Consider the following 10,650-nt stretch of genomic DNA (forward strand, 5'->3'; position numbering starts at 1 on the left):
AGTAGCTGGACAGTGATGCAGTAGTCAGGCCCAAAGAAGCAGCAGTAGCAGTAAATCAGGCTGTTGTATTGCTGAAACTTCAGAATAAATCAGTTCGTGACTTACTCAAAACAGTAGATGCATGAAATCCAACTGCTCAGTACATCAGTAGAATGTATACATTTTTGCTGAAAACCACGAGAAGAATTCTCCAGCACAGCCTTAGAGTTTACTACAAAATACAAACTGATAAGTCTCAGGAACTGAAAGTGCAGGTTATGTTTTTCTTAAAATTACATAAAGACCTGTAAGTTCTAGAACATACGACATAAGGTGCAGTGTGTGGAGAATAAATGGTCATTGGCATCTGCCTCATCTGTGAAGCAAAGTGGCTGCCAGTGGAATTGGCAGTGGCAGTGCTCATCAGCGATGGTGTGACTACCAACTGCTCAGACCCAGCCAAATGCCTCAATCTAAATAATGTTTGGGGCCAAAAAGTGGAATGTTCGTGACTACCCCAGTCAGGCCCTGGACCTCAACCCCACTGATCATGGATCTCATGTGAAAGTGCAAGTAAGAACTAAAAATAGTTGCTTTACAGGCCTGTTACTATTGAAACATCCGGTAATATTTTGCTATTATGTGACTTCAGTTGATGACAATAAATGATGTACAGCAAACCATTATGGTCATTTAATTTAAGATTAGGATCATTTGGCCAGTTATTTTTATTTCTCTGAAATTGAGATTCCTGATTCACCCAGTATAAAATGACCTTATCTAAAATGATCATTTTGCACATTAGATGTATAATAATTTTTTTCAGCAGGTTGGATTACAGGCCCAAAACAATAAAAACTGCCACTGTTGATCTACTTATGGACTTTTCTGTATATGGGGTTTCGATTTTAAACTAAAAAAGAAACATGAGGCAACTTGGTGTTGTGTAAATATTGAGACTTCTACCTCTCATGTGTTTCCTCTGGCTGTGGAGTCAGTAGATCTGAACATAAGACTTGTGCACATTGGTGAAAGAAAAGCAAGGAAAAGGAAGAACTGTGTCCAAACCACAGCACAGGCACTGAGTATAGCACAAGCAAGGAGGAGAACACCATACATGTCATGAAAAAAGCCATTAGGAAAAAAATGCAGGTCCCCAGGGAAGAAAATGGCCACAGTCTGTAGTAAAGAGATAGTGCAGCTGTGAAGACCACAGATGCCCATAAAGCTCTAATAACTACTTTGGATCCTCCATTATGGCCAAAACCAGATTCAGTCAGATTTGAATTTAAAGTGCAGATATGGACTTTGTGGGGCAGAAGCATAAAACGAATCTGTATGTATGAAACTCTATAGAATGTTTTAAATATTAAGAAATGTAAAATGACCTGCTGTGAGTTTGTCTTATAATAATCTGTGTGCCTGATCTGCTGCTAAGGCAGAGTAATCAGTTTAAGTGTCCGCCATGAGTATTTGATCACTATTTCAGTATTTGATCAGTATTTCTCACTTGCACTTCTTCTTTTTTCCTTCCATCTTCCCTTTGTTCTGTTTCCTCTCCCCACCCCTCTCTCAGGTGCCCAGGTTGATCAGTCTGTGTTTGAGGAGCTCATTCAAGAGCGTTTGCCGCACATAGCCGACCACATTACGGATCTTTCCCCATTGGCTTCTGTCTCCCTCTCTTGGTTTCTCACACTGTTCCTGAGTGTTCTGCCATTCCATAGTGCTATATATGTATTGGACTGTTTCTTCTACCATGGGATCAAAGCCATATTCCAGCTGGGGCTAGCTGTGCTAGATGCTAATGCTACAGAACTTTGTGCTAGTACAGATGATGGCCAAGCTCTGATGACATTGACCAGGTGTCTGACTTGATACCTTACACTCTCACTCTCTCTCTTTATCTCTCTCCCGCTTGCTCGCTTGTGCTTTCTTTCTTTCTTTCTCTCTCTCTCTTTCTTTCTCTCTCCAATTTATGCTTAGCAAAGTAATGCTGACATGTTTTAAAGTTTGGGTTTTTTGTTTTTTTTTTGTTTGTTTTTTTAGATTTCTAAAATGTATATCAGATGAATCCACAACATATTCATTTTGCAATTGTGGGTGTTTTTGGATGCTTTTTCATTTGAAAACTTAAAAATAAGCACTAATGAAAATATACATTTATAGTGGTTAGATTAATTTACCTAATGACAATGATGTGGTTTTAGTTTTCTTGAAAAGGTCAGAGATGATAAGGAGCTGTGTGTGTGTGCTGAGGAGGCAGGCCCTGCAGGGCACACACACATCACCGATCTCATCAATGATGCATACGAGGTAAGTGCATTTTACTGTGTTTGTATGGATGATGTCAACACATTCAGATCCAAGTCTTGTGAAATTATAGGAATTATAAACTACATTTCATAGAAAAGGGAATATGTATATTTTATCAGTTAGATCAAATAGTAAACTATAACATTCTGAGAATGTCTAATTGTGAGTGAAACTGTGTGTGTGTATATGCATGCACAGAAATTTGGAGATCTGACAGTGAGGCAACTGGAGATGATGAGATGCAGACACAGAATCCAGGTGCTGCAGGGACATGAGGACACCACCAAAGAGAACACAGTAATGCTCACACACACACACACACACACACACAGACACACACACACACACACCACCACCACCACCACCACCACCACCAAAGAGAACACAGTAATGCTCACACACACACACACACACACACACACACACACACACACCACCACCACCACCACCAAAGAGAACACAGTAATGCTCACACACACACACACACACAGACACACACACACACACACACACCACCACCACCACCACCACCACCAAAGAGAACACAGTAATGCTCACACACACACCACCACCAAAGAGAACACAGTAATGCTCACACACACACCACCACCAAAGAGAACACAGTAATGCACGCACACACACACACACACACACACACACCACCACCACCACCACCACCACCACCAAAGAGAACACAGTAATGCTCACACACACACACACACACACACACAGACACACACACACACACACACCACCACCACCACCACCACCAAAGAGAACACAGTAATGCTCACACACACACCACCACCAAAGAGAACACAGTAATGCACGCACACACACACACACACACACACACACACACACCACCACCACCACCACCACCAAAGAGAACACAGTAATGCTCACACACACACCACCACCAAAGAGAACACAGTAATGCACGCACACACACACACACACACACACACACCACCACCACCACCACCACCACCACCACCACCACCAAAGAGAACACAGTAATGCACGCACACACACACAAACACACACACACCACCACCACCACCAGAGAACACAGTAATGTGCACACACACACACACACACACACACACACACACACACACAGTAATGCACACACTCACATATACACAGCACCACCACCAAAGAGAATACAATAATGTGCATACTCACACCCACCCACGCACCCACACACCACCAAAGAGAACACGGTAATGCACACACACACCACCAAAGAGAACACAGTAATGCGCGCGCACACACACACACCACCAGAGAACACAATGCGCGCACACACAAACCACCACTAATGAGAACACTGCAATGTGCACACACTCAAACACCCACACCAACAAAGAGAACACAGTAATGTGCACATTCTCTCACACACCCACACCACCATAGAGAATACAGTAATATACTTGAACACATGCAAATAAAGAGAACACAGTAACACACACGTACCACAATTGAGAAAATAGTAATACACATACACAATCTACCAAAGAGAACACACAAACACACACCACCACCATGGTTATACACACACACAGATATCCACACCACCACCACCAGAAGGTAAGGCAAGTTGTTTTTTTTAATGCCCCTTTGTGGATGTCTCTGATGCATCTGCTGTGTCCTGTGTCTCCATAGCTAAGGCTGGTCTCCCCTGATGTGTCTCTCTCTCAGGAGGACCTGTCTTCTCTCTATGATCTATTTAAGGTCTGTGTGAGTCTACCGAGGATGACATAATGATTCTAATTCGAACTGTGCATGTACAGTGTCTCTAACAGCCATTTTGCCATCTTTACTGAATGAAATGTATGTTGGTAGGCTGGTCTTGCATGTGAATTAATTGCCTTTTAAATGTTTGTGAACACGCTTTGGACTAAGTGCTTGATTATCATCTACCTCCTGGCCTGTTTCAGACAGAGCACTTTATCAGCTTGTACTGGGGCGATGTTGTGTGTCCGGCTCCAGTCGTGCCCCGGGTGCGGAGCCGGGCCTGTCCAGAACAGTATCACGTGGACCGTGCCCAATTCAAGAGCCTGTACCAGCTACTGGCCCCCTGGCACTGTGGCCCCCACACAGACACTGTGGCCCAGAGGACCTTCTACCTGCTTAACGAGGACGGGGACAGTCATGTCAGCTTCACCAAGTTTGCCCAGTGGATTGGTGAGTGGTGAGAGTGAGGGTGTACTGACCTCTGCAGAGAGAACCTGTTACTGAAGAGTCTCTCTGAGTGGCTTAGACGTTAGGGGCACCTTCCTAATCACTCATAGAGGCTCACAGAATAGATTGGGTGCTAAACAAGTTGACAGTACTAGCTTTAAGCTTTACTACAGTATTAATTTCAGTACTTAATCTCCATCTCTGTAGACACCCTGTACAATGGAGAACTGAATGAGAAGGTTAGACTCCTTTATCGTCTACACATTCCCCCAGGTAAGACTCACATTTGACTTGTGTACTGTAATCCTTTTGAATGTCATGTTAAAAATGGTACTATTATGTCACATTCTTTGTTAGTGCGCCTTCACCATGTGCTGTTAATAGCACTAGGCATTAGCTAGTTGCTAGCATTGGTCAGTACGTGAGTATGATGTTGTGCATATGTTGTATGTTTGCAGCCCTGACTGAGACTGAAGATCATTCTTCTGTAAAGAGCCCCATCCTCTCCACCACCAGACCTCTCTTTGTGGAACTGCCCAACGGTGCGACATCCACACTCTTGGCCAGCGTTTAATGTCCTCTCATTCACATTCTCATGATTCAACTAACATATGTTCTAACAGCTGGGTTCTTCTGACAGACAGTGATGTACAGTATCTATGACTGAATGAGGATTGGCTGGGCACTGTGGATGCACTGGCACGTACCATATACTGACATAAAGCTGGTTGTAAATGGCGATTCATCACATCTCTGTTGTTATTTTGTTTGCTAGAATAACTAGCTATTTGAAACCTACTGGCCCTCCCCAAATGCTCTTTGAGGTGATCTGAAATAACACAGCGGCAGCTGAAGCTCTCTCTTCCTGCAGAGTGGCTCCCATCACCCATCTGGCATGAATGTGCTGAATGAGCTGCTTATCTGAGGGTGCTGAGAGAGTTGGATCTTACTGATTTTAATTGTGTTTGTCCTTCAGGGGAGAGGAAGAGCTACGAAGACCAGCTGAAGCAGATGCTGAATGATTTTGCCAAAGAGAAGGAAAAAGGCTTGGAGAAAAGTCTTCTTCACATGAACCAGGTGAGATCAGTACCTCCTCCTGTTCAAATGGGTTCCAAATGGGACCATGCCTATCTTATTTAACCCAAAACCCTCAGTTCTGTATCGAAGGTTCTGAATAATTGTGGGAACATCACCACGTTTAATCCCCAGCTAATATTCTACACTACTCTTCATTAGATATAAAGAGCTGATCACCTTCTTTCTCCAACAGCGTGAGTTCGTCCAATTCTGCAAGACGTTTTGTAGCATGTTCCATGGTGACTGTAGCGAGAATGAGCTTTTCCAGGCCATTGCCATGGTTACGAGCCTAGTACTACAGATCGGGGAGGCCCGGCACAAGGGTCGAACTTCAGAGGCGGGGCTAAATGTAACGCAGGAGGAAGGGGAAAGCGTGCAACAAGCAGCTTCCTGTTCAGGAGAAGGAAGTTCAGAGGCACAAGTGGAAGGTGATTGGACGGTAAGTTTCGAGCAAATTTTGGCCTCGTTGCTCACTGAACAGGTGCTGGTGAACTTCTTGGAGAGACCTGTGGATCTAAGTGTGAAGATTAGCACAGCAAAGGAAAGGCAGTACCAGGAGCGGGCAGGCCTGCTTGCATTCCAGCACAAGACCAGGTGAGAGCTAGCCCAGCCCTGATCAGAACTGTCTCAGACCACTCTCCTACAATTTGTGACTGCTGCAGCCGAGATGCCAGACGTTGCTTCTCTGTCCCAGGTGTACAGAGAAACAAGAGGGGGCACACATCAAACAAGAACGTGGGAGAGCAATATTGAAGAGAACATGACCTGAATGTTGAGTGTGTGTGTGGAGGACCATGTAGTGGATCCTAGGAGACCACTGTTACTGGCTCTGCATTAGTACACAACCACTGGGGTCAGCTGGTCTTTCCTTAAAAGATCCACAGTATCAATATCTATGGTAGGGGGGCACTAAACCAGGGTTACCACACTTAGCATTGTAGCTGATATTCTACACTGGGCGCAAGAGTTTAATTGTATTAGTTGAGTCAAGCTATACTGGTGATGTGCTGTGAACATATTAAGTTTGTTTGTCCTTTTGAGTTCCAGTTGTTTAGCCAAAACTAAAGAACATGCAGGCTGCTTGCTATGTATGCACCAGTCCAGTGCATGTACAGTAAAGCGCACCCTGCCTTCCTGTCGTTACTGATCAAAAATGATCAGTAAGTGCTGTGAATATACAAAGACAGTGCCTTAATATTTAAATGCAACACTATTGCACAAAATAGTGTTATATTTGACATCTGCTGTATACATAGCAAGTAGTATTGCGATAAAATAATTTATTTCTACTGTGATCCTGTTATAGAAACATTTCTGTGGACACTCCAAGGTGACCGAGTCAAGCTATAAACCAATTAACTCTTGTCAAGTATTAGATCTCACTAAAAACAACCAGTTCTGGGTTTTACCATACAGATTTTTTTGTATTGATTTTGTCTTGTAATGATGGCAGAAAAGGGATATGAAGGAGTAAGGTAATGTAAGCAATGAATCTCTCTTCTTGCTGGAAAAGAGAATGTGCCTTCAACATACACGGTTATCTGTGCATTTAATGTAGCTTTAAAAAATAACTAGATTTTTCCCCTTTTAAACTTTTTTATTAGTAATTTGAACCTGCTATGTGCTATATATATTTTTTTTATTTTACATGCCTTGGTTTACTTGAAAAATAAAAATCTCCACCAAAATCTTGCATGCATAATGTGATTTAGAAAAGAGCAAAATGTCTTTAAGTGAGTCTGAAAATTTCCTGTTAATTTTAAGCTGAATTTCAAATTTACTGAAATAGTATATATTACACATATTAAAATGATAATGTCCATTGACACAAACAGGCTGTAGAATGGATTGTACTGAAAACCCCAATGACTTTAAATATAGCATTGTCATAGGATGCCACAAGTCAGTTTGGAAAACGTCTGCCCCGCTAGATCCTTCCTGGTTAACGCCATCACTGTGAAGTAGAAGCATCTGGAAGCAACAACAGCTCAACCATGAAACAAATCAACCGCACAAACTCTCCGCGGGGCCACAGAATGCTCACGTGCAAAGTATATAAGTTGCATATCCCCTGTTGCATCACTTACTACCAAGTTCCAAACTGCATGGGTAATAACATCAACACCAGAACTATTGAGAGCATCATGAATTGTGTTTATAGCCAAACAGCTGCACACAAGCCTAGACCACAAATCACAATGCCAAGTCTTTCCTAGAGAGGTGTAAATGCATGTAGATCATGAGCACCGGAAACCTTTGGAATGAAGCATCACTGTCTGGCAGTCTGATAGATGAAGCTGGGTTTGTTGGATAACCAGAAAAAGCTACCTACTGGAAGGCATAGTGCCAATAGCAAAGACTGGTGGAGAGAATGGCTTGGAGCTATTTTTCCAGGGTGTGGACTGTGCCTTTGAGTTCCACAGCAGGGCAAGTTTAATGCTACAGCATATAAAAACATCAACAACTACATATTTATTATTGGCAGCAGTTTGGGGAAGGCATTTTCCTGTTCCAACATAGTTATGCCTGTACACAATGTGAGGTTCATAAAGACATGGTTGGATGAATTTGGTGTGGAGTAACTGGTGGCCTGTAGTTTTGACCTCAATCCCACTAAACACCCTTGGGATGAATTGGAATACTGATGGCAGGTTAGGCCTTCTTTTCAAACATTAATGCTTGATCTTAAGTGCTCTTTTAAATGTTCACAAATTACCATGGACAGTCATATCTTGTGGAAGTCTTCTGGCATGTTCTCATTAATCTTTATACAGGTAATTGTCAGTTCAACACACATCTATGCAGTGAAAGAATTAGTGTCTGAACACCTTGGTAGCACTGACTGCAGTCTTACAACTTGTCTAGGAGTTGGTAATAAAAACACAAATCAAATTCTTTTACAAATTTATTCCAACATCTATGAAGAGGACATTAGTTTTCATCCACATTGACTGTCTGGAGACCTGTGAAGAAAAAAAACAAACAAAAACCACAAAAGATCAGAAACCCATGCGACAACAGAAGGCATATGGAACACTGCAGAATGAACTTTACACTCTGAATGACACTAGTATGCCCAACTATGAGGTCACATATGAAATCCTCTAGCTTCAGTCTCCAACCCTAATTTCCACATCAAGTTATACCCACATGCCAGCATATGCCAATACTGAACAGCTAATCCAAAGATGGAGAACATCGACACACAAAGTCTAGTCAACATTCACCAAGGTCAAGGTCTTAAGATTTCCCAAAGCTCCCCAGGACAACAGCCACTTATAGTAAGCTTTGCGTCAGATACCAAAATTCGGTAACAGTGGCATAACTATGTATGCCAGCTTGGGTATTGGCAGCATTCAAGCTTTCCAGGCCTCTAATCACCAGCTCAATCAAACAGCTCATACTGATCTTTGGTCTGGGTATTGCTGGCATTCAAAGTGAGCCATGCTATAAAACTAAAAAGAAAAACAGCTATGCCTAACATTAGGTTCACTTTTAATATTACAATTAAGCGTTAATACAATAGTGAACCAAATCACAGGTTCTTGAATTACCAATTAGGTCTGCATTGTCTCAAAACAGACAAGCAATAAATGAAAAACGTTTACTGTACAAATTCATTATGTCTAGTGACACTCAGAACAGAGCATGAGCAGATGGAACTCTCAATCCACTCACACAGAGGGACTTTGCTTCAGTGTTGACATTGCACACCAATATTCTGAGCAAGCCTTTTAGGAGAGCCAAGCTCTAATCATGTAAACAGCGACGTCCATCAATCTAAGGTTTTTCTCAACCCAAGCTTAACCTGATCAAAATGTGGTGAAGGTAGATTCAGACATATACACTGTCTCAGACAAAATTCATATAACAATGTGCAGCACTTCTTGCAATACCACACATTTGATGCCAGCTTTATCACAAAAGGAAGTTGAGTAACAAGAAGGATATACATTTTTTTCTGGCATTTTGAATGACACCACTATGTTTAATACTCTGAAATTGGCATTGCTGTTTATCTATTAAAGGAAGGAAAGTGAATGCTGGAACTTGAAGAAATTTCAAATGTTTTGAATCAAAAGAAGGCTCGAGTCAGCTAAGCCAAATCAGGCGAGTCCTCCAATGTGGCTAAAACTCACCTTTGTATGTGGTGACAGGAACATACGTGACAAGGGTGTACAGCTTGTTGGGGGAGTCTTCGTCTTCGTTACGCTTCCTGGAGAGACGCACACGCATACGGTACGGGACGTTCCTGAAAGGACACAAGTGCCATTCCGTTATGACGGCATACACTTTGAGGCGCTTCACAACAATCAATATTTTCCCAAACAGACCAGACCACCAGTACCTACCAAACAGTGGATAACTACACTAGCAGCCCCTGAACAGATCTGGAACTAACCTGACTCCTTTGGCCCACACGGCCTTGTTCAGACGGGTATCGATGCGGACGTCAGGGGTGCCCATCTCCTTCATGGCAAACTTTCGAATTTCTTTGATAGCGCGGGGAGCCCTCTTCTTGAAAGAGCTGTCACCATGGAAAGAACACAGGCTGTTTTAAAACAAACTTACCTACAACATGACAGATCATTAAGCTTATAGGTGACGCCTCTCATGCATTCTGAACCCTGCTTGGTTACTCACATGCCATGGATCCGCTTGTGGATGTTGATCGTGTACTCCCGGGTAACCACCTCGTTAATGGCAGAGCGCCCCTTCTTCTTCTCACCCCCTTTCTTGAGCGGCGCCATCTACGTAGATATTTGTATTAACATGGCCAAGACACACTTTAAAAATATGATGTACAAGTAACACAACGGACCCTGGACATTTTATACTTCTGCCTGACGAACCTAGCCTAACCTAGCAACGCGTCCAGCCGTCCATTTTTCAAGCTTTCCGGTTTTTTTTAACCAAAACAAACTCCATTTTCTCTTGTGCAAGTACTTTAACCCTATTATTATTCATATTTGCAAGAAATACACCCGTTCTTTTATCAAGAAGCGGTAGATGATTGTGGATTTGTGTAACAGTTTCAACTCTCTCATACTCACTCTATCAGACGAAATTCGGAAAGGAAGAAAAAAGGAATTC

General features: G+C 42.5%; 2 protein-coding genes across 5 annotated transcripts in view; one reads left to right on the plus strand and one right to left on the minus strand.

Annotated features, from left to right (window-relative positions):
* Window positions 1-10,650, plus strand: part of LOC113592178 (mediator of RNA polymerase II transcription subunit 4) — a 91,934-nt gene that overhangs the window by 19,614 nt on the left and 61,670 nt on the right. For 2 of the 4 annotated variants that reach the window (XM_035522689.1, XM_035522690.1), the window contains exons 12-21: window positions 1,556-1,841; window positions 2,187-2,292; window positions 2,491-2,589; window positions 3,961-4,029; window positions 4,236-4,482; window positions 4,687-4,752; window positions 4,938-5,021; window positions 5,456-5,556; window positions 5,750-6,150; window positions 6,251-7,244. The exons of 1 other annotated variant lie outside the window; for it this stretch is intronic. In XM_035522689.1, the coding sequence (XP_035378582.1) occupies window positions 1,556-1,841; window positions 2,187-2,292; window positions 2,491-2,589; window positions 3,961-4,029; window positions 4,236-4,482; window positions 4,687-4,752; window positions 4,938-5,021; window positions 5,456-5,556; window positions 5,750-6,150; window positions 6,251-6,320 (1,529 nt within the window). In that variant the 3' untranslated portion in view covers window positions 6,321-7,244. Of the gene's footprint in view, window positions 1-1,555; window positions 1,842-2,186; window positions 2,293-2,490; window positions 2,590-3,960; window positions 4,030-4,235; window positions 4,483-4,686; window positions 4,753-4,937; window positions 5,022-5,455; window positions 5,557-5,749; window positions 6,151-6,250; window positions 7,245-10,650 lie in introns of those variants that run through there. One more of the 4 variants, XM_035522691.1, reaches the window with a different exon arrangement.
* Window positions 8,449-10,629, minus strand: rpl31 (ribosomal protein L31). The gene is made up of 5 exons (XM_027032947.2): window positions 10,611-10,629; window positions 10,201-10,307; window positions 9,959-10,084; window positions 9,696-9,808; window positions 8,449-8,519 (listed from the first exon to the last, which is right to left on the minus strand). Exons 2-5 carry the CDS (start codon window positions 10,305-10,307, stop codon window positions 8,488-8,490), a joined length of 378 nt encoding a protein of 125 aa, XP_026888748.1. The 5' UTR covers window positions 10,611-10,629; the 3' UTR covers window positions 8,449-8,487.

This window comes from Electrophorus electricus, chromosome 25 (assembly GCF_013358815.1).
Source record: "Electrophorus electricus isolate fEleEle1 chromosome 25, fEleEle1.pri, whole genome shotgun sequence".
Taxonomy (NCBI): Eukaryota; Metazoa; Chordata; class Actinopteri; order Gymnotiformes; family Gymnotidae; genus Electrophorus; species Electrophorus electricus.

Coding starts and splice junctions, on each gene's coding strand:
- rpl31 (XM_027032947.2), bottom strand. CDS start 10,307: ATGGCGCCGCTCAAGAAAGGGGGTGAGAAGAAGAAGGGGCGCTCTGCC. Junction 10,085..10,200: donor CACAAGCGGATCCATGGCAT/GTGAGTAACCAA, acceptor CCATGGTGACAG/CTCTTTCAAGAAGAGGGCTC. Junction 8,520..9,695: donor TCCTGTCACCACATACAAAG/GTGAGTTTTAGC, acceptor TTTTCTTCACAG/GTCTCCAGACAGTCAATGTG.